At 39.9% G+C, this 17618-nt stretch overlaps 1 protein-coding gene across 1 annotated transcript in view; it reads left to right on the top strand.

Moving 5' to 3' along the window:
• Window positions 1-17618, top strand: part of LOC126456636 (uncharacterized) — a 160744-nt gene that overhangs the window by 24204 nt on the left and 118922 nt on the right. The window contains exon 3 of the mRNA XM_050092383.1: window positions 9210-9343. Coding sequence (XP_049948340.1) covers window positions 9210-9343 — 134 coding nt within the window. The remainder of the gene's footprint in view (window positions 1-9209; window positions 9344-17618) is intronic.

Below are 17618 nucleotides of genomic sequence, written 5' to 3'. Positions count from 1 at the left end.
TGTACTTTTTCATCATCGGCTCTCCATTATCCCAAAATTCCTTTGCAACTTTCTTAAACACTGCTTTCCCGATTTCCTTGTTTTCGCTACAGTGAGACGATTTCCTATACCTACTTTAACAATCACATTTGTCTCCTCAAAAACCTCCTTAGCAGTGTCTAATTTTTCTACACGATAAAAAAATGGCTCTGAGCACTATGGGACTCAACTGCTTAGGTCATTAGTCCCCTAGAACTTAGAACTAGTTAAACCTAACTAACCTAAGGACATCACACACATCCATGCCCGAGGCAGGATTCGAACCTGCGACCGTAGCGGTCTCGCGGTTTCGGACTGCAGCGCCCAGAACCGCACGGCCACTTCGGCCGGCTCTACACGATAAAACATGGAATTAAAAAATACGCTGGACAACTTAAATCCTTTGCAGTGATCGGGTCAGTGGCTATAGGCTTACGATAAATATCAATCTTCAGACTCTGTTCAATCTTAGTGCTTTGCAAGTACAGTAAATTAATTTTACCCTCTACTTCTATCGTAAATTCCATATTTTTATGCAATGATTAAAAGTATTTCAAAACTCATGAACATCGTCACCCGTGACGACCGTATTGATGTCATCAACATATCTACGAAGCTCAGCGTACATCAACATCAAAACGCAACATCACCATAACTGAAAGGATACAAAACTAGGATCATATTAATCGAACAAGCAAGTTCTACCTTCGAACTGAGGCCACAGAACCGGTGTACATCCACGGAATTCGTATTATATGAAAGCACAAAATTCGCCTCCCCGGGCAGCATTCTAATGGCAAGCCACAACTTCCGTCTCATTAGCACACACGGCTACCACACTCCCTGTGCTCGCTTTCACTTCCGAAGCCCCACGCACGGCCACATAAACCACTCCTAGCCAGAGAAGTCGCCATACAGTTGGAAGGAAGCAGGACCAACCTCTGCGGCTAGTGCCAGCCTACACTCGCAGTGCCGTATATGGCGCTACAAGAAACAATATAATTTTCTTATTCGTATGAATGCTACTTTTATTGTATCTAGGCACCTGAAGAGAGTGACTGTACCACTGAGACAGTGCGTAAATAAATCACTGAAACTCGTCGTAAACCTACAGCTGACGTTATTATCATTAATACTCATAAACACAGCGGCTGGTGACACAATACCCACCACAAGATAAATGTACATAAAATAAGAGATTGTCTTTGCCCCACAATATCAGCTGTCGCAAGTATTGCTGGCAGCAGTGCTACCTGTGCTGCTAGTCCACGTGTACATCAGCGCTGATTCTCTCCGAATCACCGTCAGTTGCATGACAGCTGGTAGTTTCCATTGTACGAAGTAGCAGCGGTTCTCCCGTGCCATTCACATGTGAATCGCTGCAAGAAAGATTGCACAAATTCTTCTTTGTGCGCTGTAATTAATCTAATCAAGCCTCGACATAATGTCTTTACTAGATGCCTAGATCCGGCGCCAAATATTGCCTCTTCCAACATTGTAGGTAGTATATTGTGGGATAGTTAGAATCTACTTTGAAGCGTCTGCCAGTTTAAGTTTATCGGCATTTCCACGACGTTTGCCATGTATTAGATATACTTGTGACCTCCATGCCGTCCTTCTTTGTATACATTCAGTTTCCGTCTGTCCTATCTGATACAGACCGAGGAATGGTCGAACGAGTGGTTTGAATCAGTCTCATTTGAGGAGTGACTACATTTTCCCATTGTCCTACAAGTGAACCGTGGTGTGGTACCTGCGGCTGAACCTATCTGACAGTTTCATTTACAAACTCAAATAGTTACCGGTTATTGTAGGCCTCCTTAAAGTCACGTGTGACTCACTGGTATTGTGGTACTCTGCACTAGTTTTTTATTTGTGTGAAGTGCAGAGTTGTACATTTCTGAATATCTTAGGTTAGTTTCCAGTCTGTCCAGTACTTTGATATGTTATCTAAAGCTGACGGAATATTTGAGAAAGTGTGTCTCAGTACTACGTTACAGACAACTGCATAATTTGGCTAATGGTGTGTGGTTATCATTGCCTTTCATGTCATGGTGAACAGTTTGAACAGCAGTTATCGCAAAGAATTCCTCTCGGGTACGCATATATTTACTTTTATGAACAGCAAACTCCCACGTGGCATAACTATTGTCACTCCTATATCTGTCCAATTACTTTCCATCCAAGACAGCCAGCTGCGCCCCATCTACCAAGAAATTTTCAATCTGGTTATAAATTTCGTTCCATGTCTGATAAAATACTACTTTCGATAAAATGGTTGGTGTCGTATTGAGTGAAATAATTCTCGAAAGCCAAAAATAGCTGCGTCCAACCGATTTCCTTGATCTATGATTGTAAAGTGTGACGTTAGAATCGGACACTTGTGGTTTTCATGATCGATGTTTGCATAGTTCTCGTGAATTACTCCGTATGATCTCAGAATATTTTGTAAGAGTCTGTCACCTAATTCGCAATATCCATTAACATCTATGCATAGATTTTTATCGGACAGGTGATAAGGACTAAAGCAACATGTAACGTCTTTCGAGGAGGCAGTAACTGCATCCTTAAACTTGCGGAATGAGAAGCGTGCGTGATCTACCAACCTGCTGGTGGTGTTCACCCGTTGCAGATCAACACTGTTACAACATTAAATCCCACTTGCCTTCCATGGTGTGCACTCTTTCTCACACTCCGCTCGTACTAGTGTTACATGCACAATCTTGGGATTATAAGAAAGTCCAAGGAAGAGTTAGGTGGGCCCGCCAATCAGTACCCAAAGCCTTGGTAAAATAAATGTCCCGGTGCATTACATTTAAGTTGGTGTACATTGGTAACAGCTTTAAATTAGTGATAAAAGTGTCAGCACCACAACTCAAGAAGTCTTCACAGAAGCGACTAATTCTAAATGATCACTTAACAGATGAGCCCAACAGAATATTAAAAAGAATGCTGACACAACGGACGATACAAGCGAAACGCCGGTATAGTTGCGCTTCTGCTTAATATCTAAACCCACAAGACTCTCCAGTACCATAAAAATCACACAGGAAATCGCGACCAGAAGGCTATCAGCGCTTATCTGCCACAGCCCGACTGTGTACACAGCTAGATAAGAAGTTCTTCTTATCAGTACCAAATGTGGGAGACGTCTTAACAGTTCGATATAAGCTTTGCTCATTTGATCTAACCTCATCTTAATCTGTAGTTAATGTGATGGTTACAAATATAACATTTATGTACCAATTAAAATCACCGTCTACACGACTGTTCATATCTATCCTTCACAAACAGCAGACGAACAACGAACACGTTTATTGACTCAGTGAGGTTGAGTTGCCATCAGCTACAGGTCTGTCCTCAATCAACATCCGGCGCCCCTATTTGTAACTTTTTAGCCGATTGTGACGTCAACCACGTCTCTTTTCCTAGATAAATAATTTTGTTATTTGGATATTCCACAGTTTTACCTCACACATAACTTCCTGTAGTAATTGTGCAATCGCTCGCTCAACTGCCAGAGGTGTTTTATGAAAGACAACTTTGCTTCTCTCAAAACTTCATGGCCAAGGATGAGTCAACGAAACTGTTCTTAAGGGTTGCTAAACTACGTCTTACTTTATGTCTTCCTGGGGCACACTGGGCCCACAGTGTTTTATAGTCGAATGTGGTCCAACGCTCCGGTTCGATTTCTTATACAATACTCAGTTGAAGTTTACATAGTTCGTGATGTGTTGTGGAGAATTTAGATGCAGTCCGCATATATGTAGGACATGTTGTTCCACAATTTGTTCTCTTACTCGACATTATAAACCACGTAACGTGCTCGTTTGTAAAAGTGCGTTGTCAGCAAAACAATATGTCACCGCCACGTCTCAGGTCTATTACAGCTGGATGTCAATGATGTTGGACGGAAGCCGTGTCGATCATCTTGGCAAACATTCTTGTAGATGGGTGTGACATGTCGTTTAGTCCATCTACTGGACACAGCTTTCTATTCCTGGGATTCACGAAATGTTTGGATAAAAGAGTACCTAACTAACCCACGAACCGTGATAGAATCTAATAGTGATTCCATCTGACACTAGCAAACATCATCCTGTAGGAGCCAAGGTCTTCAACAATTGAAACTTATGATTTTTGTTGGAAGAAAGCATGGTATAAGCAGGATAAATCTAGAAAATCATTCGGCATACTGTATCGTTGTTTCTACAACGCCAATTCAAACTATCTCTTTAAACACTTTTTTTATTCAGCACTGACAAACATAATTTTCCCCGACAAAGACAAATAAAACTTAACATATTCATTTATTACTGCTGACTGCTATACCTTGGCAACATGACTTCCAATAATTAACCCTAAAGAATGTCCGTAAATTGCAAGAAATCCTAACAAAAATAGAAATTAAAGAAATATGCAACTACCTCCAGCACTGTTAACCGGCCGCTGTGGCCGAGAGATTCTAGGCGCTTCAGTCCGGAACCGAGCGACTGCAACGGTCGCAGGTTCGAATCCTACCTCGGGCGTGGATGTGTGTGATGTCCATAGGTTAGTTAGGTTTAAATATTTCTGAGTTCTAGGGGACTAATGACTTCAGATGTTAAGTCCCATAGTGCTCAGAGCCATTTGAACAGTTGCAGCACTGCATAAACTCATTTTAATTACGAATCCCAACAGTGGAAACCCCATTCTGTTTCATTAGTCACTTACCTCACAGAAAATCTTCGTAACACGAACTACAGCAATTACGACAAGTAGCAACAACAACGAGGTGAATAAAAGGATTCTAACTAATATAGACCAACTACTAGGAGGCATACGGTTAGCAAAAGAAAGATTTTGTTGAAAAGGAAACAATGTATTTAGAAAATTTTACCTTATTCATGTGACATCCAGTTCCAAAAATTACGTAGTTGTCAGTAATTCCACTACCTAAACATTATCAACCACACGTCCATTATCATACCTTTTCTTGCATTTTTTCTTGTAAGAAATTTCATCTCATTTTAAACTGGATTTCCTACCATCACAGAGTGTCTACTAAGAAAAACATGTCCATACATTTCTCTATCCACTTGCTAACTGCTAATCCGTCCAACCACAGAATCTCTTGCCGAGGACGCAGCGTGCTGTCAGCGATATTAAAACAGTCTATAGCGCTGCCAACGTACAAACAGGTTACATACACAATGAGGTTTGGTCTTCCAATTAGCACGGTGTGTGTACGCACTAACCCAACGTGCTCTCCCACAACATCAACTCCTCTGGGAAAGAGATCACGCAACTATAACTCTGTTATGAGTAGGAAATCCTGAGACTGCAGTACCTGCACTACCTGTGGAACATAATAGCCAAAAATGACATACAGTACTTCTACGAATGTATCCGTAGGAATATTCTGAGACTGTGATGCAACACACGCTTATTTGAATGCGTGACTCTCTGTTTACAATTAAATGTCCCATAAACACAATAATTATGTAATACGGCAATGAAACATAATTAATTTCCGAAGTCAGAATATTCATGCATTCAACCAGCGAAAACTTCTTTCTCTGAGCTTACAGGGAACCCCTTGAGTGTCACGTTACAAGTTCAGTCTTTAGTAAGGTTCATTTGAAATATTGTGTTCACAGATAGCACAGAAAAATATTAGCTGCTAATGACACACAGTGTGGATCATGAAGGCGATAGAAATGAGTATCTGGGAGGAGGAAAGATCACCCTTCTTTGAGATGTACGTACTACACTTTACAAAATAGACATCGTTGGCATTCAAGAAATGTTCATAAAAAAACCATTAACTTTCACCTTGAAAGAGAATGAAAGGTGTAGTGTCACCGTGATCACAAACGTTCGCACCATCAAGATTGCAGACGAACTGCTCATGAGTTGCAAAGCGTGCAGGCCGATCAGCTCGGTAACCACTCTTGAAGAATGCATATAGAATCACATTGGTGTAACGGGTTGATACTAACTGATGGAATTTGATGGCCTGTAACAGAATACGGAAAAGTCTTTTGTGGAGCTTGTAGTGAAACTGGTTTTCCTTTAACTCTAGCAGTACCAACATATTTCCCATAACACCTAATATCGAGCTGGGCGGGTAGCTACTTTGTGCCCACCAAAAACAGTGGTTAACCTTTATTAACAATATATTTTAAGTAGGTAACGATATATCAGTAGAGTACAGACCCTATAAATATCCTTTAGTACAATCTTAGCAACACTAAAATATTTTCCATAATGTTTACACCAAGGGATGGAGTACTTTATGACCACCGCAAAAAATTTAAAAAATACAATTTTCGTAAGTTATCGTTGACTTTCATTCACAACATACTTTTAGTAAATATGATCATGTGTAAGAAGTCTCATTAACCTGAAAATATCAAATACGTTTTTTGTGAAAAGTCACATTGGCTACTTAGACTTAAATTTTTGTGTTAAGTTTTACTGAAAAAATTAAAGTGGTTACGGAATATGAAACAAGAAATCATTTTAAAAAAGTCAAAATTGTAAAATAATAAAGCAGGACAGTTTTAAAAAGTGTGCACGAATTACCGCCCCCTGTTAGCGCTCCGAGGGTGAAGTGTAGCTGTAGATAGTGCTACAATGTGTTTTACAGGCACGGAAAGAAAACCGAACATCCAGAAGATGAATTTGTGTAGTGGTTCCAGGTGGCATGAATTGCAATGTCACACACTTTTCAGGAGGGATAGTTTGCTCTAAGGAAGTATGATTTTTATGCACAGAGCAGTAACCAAGCAACAGCACGCTGTTGTGACTGGCCATTGGCGAAAAGTAGTTGCTCATACTAGTTTTGTTACGCCCATTTTACCACTTTTCCTTGATGTAACGTAAATGTTCCCTAGTGCCCTTGCAAGGTAACGCTCTCGAGAAAAGGTTGTAGTGGGCAGAGAACCCTCAACATCTCCCAGCACAATAACACAATAAATAACTTTCCAGCCATTTTACCACCCAGTTTCACAGGCATCATAATTTTATACGAATGCAATAAGGCATTAACGTTAGTGATCTTGATACAAATCTGTTGGAGACTGTAAGTTCCAGGGTCCCTTTCATATGCATTTCCACTTCACATCGATTTGTCAGAGTTGAAAACAAATTCCTTACTGAACGATGGGATAAGTTTGCTTATCTGAACCATTTTCGGGGCGATTCCGCAGATTGCTTTGTTTGAAATTTTGTTGTGTTACTTCTTCCAGTCCTGTAGCACTGTTTGAAGTTATGCAGCCATCCACTGCTTCCCTTGAAATCGCTGTAATGTATGTCGCGTGTTATTTAATGTGCGTGACGTCGTAGGTCACTATCATGCACATACTATAAATTGTATCGAGCATCCTTGGAATTCACGAACACCAGCTTTTGTAACAAGTGGGCCTAGCCCTTCCTTGAATAACCCTAGTTTTTCTTAAGCAGTAGACGGTCATATTGCCTCATATTTATTCGAAATCTGTTCGTAATTGTTCTTTTACTGTACTCCGGAAGATCTTCTACGTACGTAATTACATTTAGTACCCGCTTCTTGGACAACGATTGTGCTATACTGCTTTCACTGGAGGCGGGATTTGTGGCTCCGTGTCCCACAAGGATGATGAACTACATGACTCGACACCTGTTTTAGTATCACTTTCATTAGTTAAGCATGTTTCATCATCATTGTACTCCTCATATACGTTGTCCACTCGGTCGAGAGTATGCGACACCACACATTCCACTGACTCATTTGGGAGAAACGATTTTACATGACACTTCTTTCACACTGTGAAAAACTCCTTGGGTTCCTTTCCAACGGAATGTCCACTTCTGCAAGTGTTGGAACTATGTTTGCTTTGTTTATCGTAGCTATTGCTCTGCTTCGTATCAACACCACTCGCACAGTAGCACTCGTCGACTAAACAGTTCAATTACGCGACGTAGCTTCATGCTTTACTTACCGTTGGATACCTCCAGTCCCGTCTCCTGTTGGCATTAGATGCCAGTAGTGTGGTTACAGGGTAGACAATACTTGGGGCGTCGAATACCGTAGACAACATTGACCTTTTGTAACCTCCCACTCAAGGGGTCCCTTGTTAGGTGACTTACTATCTGCGCAAAAACATACTACTTCATCAAAATAACTCGTTAACTCCCATCTCCCATTGAAGATAGAATGCGAATCGCTACTATCCCCAAAATTCCCACAACCCTTTTTTTCTCTTTTTAGTGAACCAAAAAATTCACGACATCACACTTGCTGTCCGTTCCGTATTTGATTTAAATGACTTCACCACTTATTTACTGTTTACTTTCTCTCGCGTACATACTCTTTTTTAATACCACTCCCGCCCCACCATACATTGAATATCCTAAATCTGTTTCATCCAACAACTATGTCGAGTCCAATTATATCAAACTTCTCAATGCTTGCCTGACGAATCCCAAACACCGCCGCTAAACTTCAGCTCCTCATCTGCATCTCACTTCCCTTCTCATGACATCATGACTCCATTCCATCCGGTTTTCCACTGGCTGCTAACCGTAAAGTCACCTCGAGCATTGCCCTCTAGCCGAATTAAAGAAAAACGGACATCATCATGTAGTACAAAATTATCGGCAAAATAAACTTCCAAATCATCAACAACATATAAATCCCATTATTTCAGTATTATATGTGTATTTCAGTCAACACTTCAAGAATGTCTCAATTACATTGAAAAATTAAAAAATAACAGCCATTGCGTTCTACAAACCCCGTCCATCTCCTCTCTCTTGGCTGAATACAATAACAGCAAAGAAAAAATTCCAATAATATAGCTCGTTTTTTGCATAAAATATTTTTATTGCAATCTGTTTGAATGTAAACTCACCATCAACAGAATTTATAATTTTATTTAAAATGAGCAATGTAATTGCAAGAGATAAGTGAGAGTGTGAAAAAGACGTAAAAGCACTATATCAATTATATTTGCCCTTGTATTTAAATATTGTACAGTATCTTTGGTATGAAATATATTTCTGATTTTTAAAAAAATATTCACATTAGAAGTCTGATGTTACTGCTTTGTGTTAGTAGGTTGCTTAATGATGCAGCTGGTTTTTAATTTACGCGAGTCAGTTCTGATTTACTCTGTAGTCATTCACACAGTTTTTCACTATTATTCACTATTCTGTCTCTGTCACAGATCTTCCCACGGATGATCCAGTTGTGGACGTGGAGAAGCTTAAATACTCACTGGGGGAGAAGATACGAGCTAACTGTACTGTGGAACCCTCATACCCTGCTGCGAATCTCTCGTGGTACATCAACGGAAAACTGGTAAGAACGATTCCTCGTAGGAACGTTTAATGAAAATTATTTTATAATTTGTGCTACAACAAGAGCTGTTTATTCAGATACTGTGTGATGTAGTTTTATACCACGTAAACTTTTTAAACACTCATTACAGCTTAACATCTGTTCTTATGATTTTCTTTTTGTTTACTGTAATCCTGTGCATGGATTTTCTGATGCAGGAAAGAGTGAATTTATTAACCTAAAAATATTCCTAACAAGTTTGTTGTTAATTCATATAACTGAAATCAAGACTGCCAGGGATACAGTATTTTTTCGTCACCGCACCCACATATTTCGTTTCCGTTTTTCCCATTTGCTCGAGTATTTCGGGCCATGACCGAGGAAAGATTGGACGAGGTATACTATTCTCTCAGTAATCAGTCTCTTTACCTCTTATATAGACGCTCATGAAAAGCAAATGCAATTCTCCATAAGCTGAGAAAGATACCAGGGCTGCACAATATTGTAGCTCTGCATGACTATGCACTAAATAAACTCAGTTTTTAACGGAGGTATTGCTCACTGACTAGGTGGCTGGGCGTCCAAACCGAAATTCCTACTAAGAAATTTTCCATTATTTATCATGTCCTCACGCTCTGGAGATAACGTAGAAACTGACATACGTTCGCAGATGAAATAGAAATAAACTGGCTACTGAAACGAAAACAATAACGAAACCATTAAAGAGGAATACAGTTCTTCGCATGAATGAAGATGCAGTTCTCCGGCATTGGGTTTCCAAAAATATTATACTGTAGACAACAAGACACTATTCTGGACACTATATCAATTAAAAGTAGATAAAAAGTGGTAATCTTAATGGAAAGCTCTTACGAACATTGAACTGAGTAATTTTGAAACAAGGACTGTCGGCTGTACCCCACAACTATAGTTTCTAGGACGACAATCCAGGTCCCAGGTTCAGAAAAGCCACTGAAGAACGACGAAGTATGTAATTGGGGATCAACATGAAGATAAAAAAAGGCGATCAGTTTACATGCCTGATTTTGGTAGTTGACGTGTTCTTCGTGTAAATTTACGTATTGATAGTCAACCTTGAGCGAAAGATTGCAACTGAAAGTTGGATTTGAGTTTCTGCATCTAAAACAGACATTCCAAAAACTCTAAAAAACAAATTTGAAAAATTAGTAACTTACATACATTATAATACCCCATATTTGTCATTCAGACAGATGGTTTCAATAAAGCTACTGAAAGATCCGAAGAGTTTGAGGTGGTCACCAAACCTATAACACAGTTATAACATTGAAGTCATGATCTACAACGGAATGTATTTCCAAATGAAGACTTACAACGAATGGCACGAAAAGAGAAAAATAATTCAAAATTTTTTGGTGACACTAAGAGATGGGAAAGACATCTTTGTATGAAAAGAAAATTAATAGGAATTTTACCAAATTCTCTAAGTGAATCCGGAAAAAACGTGCTATATTATTGGCTCCTATGAAAATAATGGGAGACCACAGATAAGTTGCACTTTTTTGCAGTTAAATATGATTATTTATTCGAATCACAAAATTTCAGCTAGAAATAATTGTAAAAGTATTAAATTACGCAGTATTGCAACACAAAGTGGACAAAATGAATGGATGTAGTGAACTGAGAGATACTTGGAATAAACGACGTAACAGAATGAAGGAATTCAAGATAAAAAGAAATTTGGATTTTAACTTCAACACTGTGAAGTTTTCAAGAAAAGGAAAGACGCAGAAAAAATTTCCGAGAAGTCCAGAGGACACAACAGAGCAAATTCATTAATAATACAGCAAGAGAAGGGATAAATGTTCAAATGTCTTATGTGAAACAGTATTATTGACAGTAGTCGAATCAAGAAGAATAAATTCAATCTGCTACAAGAACTGCCACAATTACTATTTAACTTTCGAATGGTCACGATGTTTTTTGAAGTGGAAATTTGATGTTAAAGGAAACTGAAATGTATTTTGTGACACATTGGTACGGAAGTAGTTTCGCTAAATCCTGAAATGGTGATTGAAATGTAAATTGTAGTTTCAGTGACTAGGTTTCTATCGTCTTAATTGAAACCCTAACATAAAGAAAAACACGGAGCAACTATAAACAATGAGTTAACAGTAAAACTGAAAATGAAGAAAATAATCGTAAACAGTAATTGTGTTACGAGGTGAAAATTTTTTCAATTTTGGATGTAGTTTATAAAATAACCAACTCTGGCTATACTTTCGATAGCAGGTGGAAGACAAACTAAGTAACAGGTAGCAGTCTTTTCTTTGAAACGACATTGTTATAGAGACTTTCCACTTCCTTTCAAAACAGTACATACAACAAGGAATTTAATTTGACTTCAAACCCCAACGCATGGAAGAGAGCTTGTGCTGAGAGAGAAGTTTTTATTGCGTTTTCTGAGTAGCATATGTGCGCATTTCAAATTAAAATGCACAACAGCTGAGTTACGAGCTCCTGTAGACTGAAAACATGATATTCCCTACACTGTAGTGCGAACGTGAAATCATGCAGGAACCGCTCTCTACCAGAGCCAAACGTTTCGCAAGGCTTCTCAGTAATGAGACCGTGGTGCTTCATTAATTTAATGGAAACGAGTTTAATATCGCACATTTACGCGTATACCTCAAACAGGGTTATCATTCGCCGCAAGTTCTGCTTCAGTTCCACCTCTTGAAACGTATCTAAAACAGAAAATTCCACGAATTCATAATGTATCATAATTTCAAGGCTTTAGAATAGTGATTGCGTTCATATCGTAATTCTCTCGTGCAGCCTCGTCGTCAGTCTTTTTGTGTCTATTAAGCCTGCATACTGGGTTCGCTAGGATAACAATTAACCAAGTCGTGTTAATGAGTTTTATTACAATTAATCAAATACAATATTTAACTTTAGCAATAACACAGATGTGTCGCAACCAATGGGCGACTACCAGATAATCATTCTTTGCAGTGACTGCTTATCGGTAACTGACAAAAGTCTTTCATGAACTGCTATCGAAGTCGCTGTTGTTGACGCTGCTATAAGGTGCCTAATCTGGAAACTGCTATTGAAGTGGACCGTCCGAAAGAACACATACCGTTAGTGATCTTGCAGCTTTCGAAAAAATTACATAAAATCTAGACCATTTGCAGGTAAGCATACATTTTCAACTGTCCCCGTTAATATTTATCAACGCCTGTAAGCAGCTAATGGTCTCGATTTCATTGTAATTCTTCGATGATGTCTTATTATGCGGAAGAAAAAAGTTTCTATTCTGTCGCCTTGGAGAAATATGATAGAAAGGATCTGAGACTGTTAGGCTCACTAAAAGGGACTGTACGACAGTGTCGAAAAAGGAAAGTGTACTACTGCCTTTATGCAATCGTATTTCCTACTTGGTCACTACGAAATTCATTGCTCAGAAGCTTAAACTCACGTCCCCAGTTCATAACACCTGTGCAATCATTGACAATTTTCATTCATGTACTGATTTCAGGTAAGTAATAAATTACTTTGGCTATTTTATTAGATTTTGTTGTTGTTGTGGTCTTCAGTCCAGAGGCTGGCTTGATGCAGCTCTCCATGCTACTCTACCCTGTGCAAGCTTCTTCATCTCCCAGTACCTGCTGCAACCTACATCCTTCTGAATCTGCTTAGTGTATTCACCTCTACGATTTTTACCCTCCACGCTGCCCTCCATTACTAAACTGGTGATCCCTTGATGCCTCAGAACATGTCCTACCAACCGATCCCATCTTCTAGTCAAGTTGTGCCACAAATTTCTCTTCTCCCCAATTCTATTCAATACGTCCTCATTAGTTATGTGATCTACCCATCTGATCATCAGAATTCTTCTGTAGCACCACATTTGAAAAGCTTCTATTCTCTTCATGTCCAAATTATTTATCGTCCATGTTTCACTCCCATACATGGCTACACTCCATACAAATACTTTCAGAAACGACTTCCTGACACTTAAATCTATACTCGATGTTAACAAATTTCTCTTATTCAGAAACGCTTTGCTTGCCATTGCCAGTCTACATTTTATATCCTCTCTACTTCGACCATTATCAGTTATTTTGTTCCCCAATAGCAAAACTTATTTACTACTTTGTCTCAATTCCTAATGTAATTTTCTCAGCATCAGCCGACTTAATTCGACTACATTCCATTATCCTCGTTTTTCTTTTGCTGATGTTCATCTTATATCCTCTATTCAAGACACTGTCCATTCCGTTCAACTGCTCTTCAAAGTCCTTTGCTGTCCCTGAAAGAATTACAATGTCATCGGCGAACCTCAAAGTTTTTCCTTCTTGTCTATGGATTTTCATACCTACTCCGAATTTTTCTTTTGTTTCCTTTACTGCTAGGTCAATATACAGATTGAATAACACCGGGGATAGGCTAAAACCTTGTCTCACTCCCTTCCCAACCACTCCTTCCCTTTCATGTGTCTAGACTCTTATAAGTGCCATCTGGTTTCTGTACAAATTTTAAATAGCTTCCGCTCCCTGTATTTTACACCTGCCACCTTCAGAATTTGAAAGAGAGTATTCCAGTCAACAATGTCAAAAGCTTTCTCTAATTCTACAAATGCTAGTAATGTAGGTTTGCCTTTCCTTAATCTATCTTCCAAGGTAGGTTCAAAAATGGTTCAAATGGCTCTGAGCACTATGGGACTCAACTGCTTAGGTCATCAGTTCCCTAGAACTTAGAACTACTTAAACCTAACTAACCTAAGGACATCACACACATCCATACCTGAGGCAGGAGTCGAACCTGCGACCGTAGCGGTCTCGCGGCTCCAGACCAAGATAGGACGTAGGGTAAGTATCAAAATTTTTTATTGGAGTTCAGTGAGTACTTACCGCACTCCACTCTTTATGTTCTTATTAACTTCTTTCAGGTTTGTTTGTCAGCAAGGGTTTGATTCACCTTAAGACTGGGATAAAACGGTGTTCACTGTTCGATGGCAGAAGAGAATGCCTAACTTCCACAAACCCGCTGCCTGATCTCTAACGAAGAACAATACACTACGTGATTTGAAGTATTCGGAAATCGTTATGCAATGTGGAATAAACTACAATATGTCGATAAGTGGACCCACCAGTATAAAAGGAGGCTACCAGTTTTGTGTTGGACAGTAAACAAGCAATAACAGCGGAATGGGTCAGCCAGGAGATTTCAGTAACTTCCAAAGTGGACTAGTAAGTGGATGCCACGTGAGCAACAAATGCATCAGAAACATTTCGATTATTCTGAAGTTGCCCACGATGACTGGTGATGGTGTGACTGTGAAGTTGAATCGCGAAGGAACAACCAGGGCTAAACCGAGACCAGTCTGACCTTTCTTACTGATGGACAGGGACTGTTGTGCATTGCGGAGGGGGGTATGTCAAAAACCGCGCAGAATCAGCAGAAGGCAGCACTTTTGAATTGCAAAGTGGTACCAACAGACCAGCTAGCACAGTTGTATGTAAGTTATAAAAAGTTAGGTATAATAGTCGAGCAGCACCTAGTAAACAACAATACGGCCAGTGGACGTCGGCTGGTTAAGTAATTGTCAATTTCAATAAAATTCACCAACAGCTGTGTACTTGAAGTTATTATTTTATTTTATTGTGAAGGGTAGGTGTTTCGGCATTTTATTACTCCATCTTCAGGCCCCACACGCATCTATCCAAGTAAGCGAACCTGTCGTATAGTGCCATAAATCTCTGTATATCGTGAATTCAATCGTTACACTTTTGCTTTATTCGAAGACGTCATAGCAACTCCAGATCTTCGAATGAAGCAACAGTATAACGACTGAATTTACGATATCCAGAGATTTATGGCGCTATACGACAGGCTCCTTTACTTGGTTAGATGCCTATGGGGACTGAAGATGGCGTAACAAAATGCTGAAACTCGTAGCCTTCCCAACAAAATAAAATAATATCTTAAAGGACACAGCTATTGGTGAGTTTTATTAACATTGACACACACTTGTGTAGTCGATGCAATGCGACTTGGAGATGGTATAGAAACCGACGCCACTGGAGAGTGGATGAATCATGCTATAACGCAGTGACAATTTAATGGAAGGGTTTCGGTTTGGTGAATGCTCGAAGAACGTCACGGGTCATTCACGTGTCTACATCTACATCTACATCCATACTCCGCAAGCCACCTGACGGTGTGTGGCGCAGGGTACCTTGAGTACCTCTATAGGTTCAACCTTCTATTCCAGTCTCGTATTGTTCGTGGAAAGAAGGATTGTCGGTATGCCTCTGTGTGGGCTCTAATCTCTCTGATTTTATCCTCATGGTCTCTTCGCGAGATATACGTAGGAGGGAGCAATATACTGCTCTGACTCCTCCGTGAAGGTATGTTCTCGAAACTTGAACAAAAGCCCGTACCGAGCTACTGAGCGTCTCTCCTGCAGAGTCTTCCACTGGAGTTTATCTATCATCTCCGTAACGCTTCCGCGATTACTAAATAATCCTGTAACGAAGCGCACTGCTCTCCGCTGGATCTTCTCTACCTCTTCTATCAAACCTATCTGATACGGATCCCACACTGATGAGCAGTATTCAAGTAGTGGGCGAACAAGCGTACTGTAACCTACTTCCTTTGTTTTCGGATTGCATTTCCTTAGGATTCTTCCAATGAATCTCAGTCTGGCATCTGCTTTACCGACGATCAACTTTATATGATCATTCCTTTTCAAATCACTCCTAATGCATACTCCCAGATAATTTATGGAATTAACTACTTCCAGTTGCTGACCTGCTATATTGTAGCTAAATGATAAGGGCTCTTTCTTTCTATGCATTCGCAGCACATTACACTTATCTACATTGAGATTCAATTGCCATTCCCTGCACCATGCGTCAATTCGCTGCAGAACCTCCTGCATTTCAGTACAATTTTCCATCGTTACAACCTCTCGATATACCACAGCATCATCCGCAAAAAGCCTCAGTGAACTTCCGATGTCATCCACAAGATCATTTATGTATATTGTGAATAGCAACGGTCCTACGACACTCCCCTGTGGCACACCTGAAATCTCTCTTACTTCGGAAGACTTCTCTCCATGGAGAATGACATGCTGCATTCTGTTATCTAGGAACTCTTCAATCCAATCACACAATCGGTCTGAAAGTCCATATGCTCTTACTTTGTTCATTAAACGACTGTGGGGAACTGTATCGAAAGCCTTGCGGAAGTCAAGAAACACGGCATCTACCTGGGAACCCGTGTCTATGGCCCTCTGAGTCTCGTGGACGAATAGCGCGAGCTGGGATTCACAGGATCGTCTTTTTCGAAACCCATGCCAATTCCTACAGAGTAGATTTGTAGTCTCCAGAAAAGTCATTATACTCGAACATAATACGTGTTCCAAAATTCTACAACTGATCGACGTTAGAGATACAGGTCTATAGTTCTGCACATCTGTTCGAAGTCCCTTCTTGAAAACGGGGATGACCTGTGCCCTTTTCGAATCCTTTGGAACACTGCGCTCTTCTAGAGACCTGCGGTACACCGCTGCAAGAAGGGGGACAAGCTCCTTCACGTACTCTGTGTAAAATCGAACTGGTATCCCATCAGGTCCAGCGGCCTTTCCTCTTTTGAGCGATTTTGTTTCTCTCTGCCTCTGTCGTCTATTTCGATATCTACCATTTTCTCATCTGTGCGACAGTCTAGAGAAGGAACTACAGTGCAGTCTTCCTCTGTGAAACAGCTTTCGAAAAAGACATTTAGTATTTCGGTCTTTAGTCTGTCATCCTCTGTTTCAGTACCATTTTGGTCACAGAGTGTCTGGACATTTTGTTTTGATCTACCTACCGCTTTGTCATAAGACCAAATTTCTTAGGATTTTCTGCCAAGTCAGTACATAGAACTTTACTTTCGAATTCATTGAACGCCTCTCGCATAGCCCTCCTCACACTACATTTCGCTTCACGTAATTTTTGTTTGTCTGCGAGGCTTTGGCTATGTTTATGTTTGCTATGAAGTTCCCTTTGCTTCCGCACCAGTTTCCTAACTCGGTTGTTGTACCACTCTTTTCCATCTCTTATGATCAAGCTTGGAACATACTCATTTAACGCATATTGTACGATGGTTTTGAACTTTGTCCACTGATCCTCAACACTATCTGTACTTGGGACAAAACTTTTGTGTTGAGCCGTCAGGTAATCTGAAATCTGCTTTTCGTCACTTTTGCTACACAGAAAAACCTTCCTACCTTTTTTAATATTTCTATTTACGTCTGATATCATCG

The sequence above is a fragment of the Schistocerca serialis genome, chromosome 1 (genome assembly GCF_023864345.2).
Source record: "Schistocerca serialis cubense isolate TAMUIC-IGC-003099 chromosome 1, iqSchSeri2.2, whole genome shotgun sequence".
NCBI classification, from domain to species: domain Eukaryota; kingdom Metazoa; phylum Arthropoda; class Insecta; order Orthoptera; family Acrididae; genus Schistocerca; species Schistocerca serialis.
Note: the sequence above shows the minus strand (reverse complement) of the source record. Positions and strands in the feature narration are given on the sequence as shown.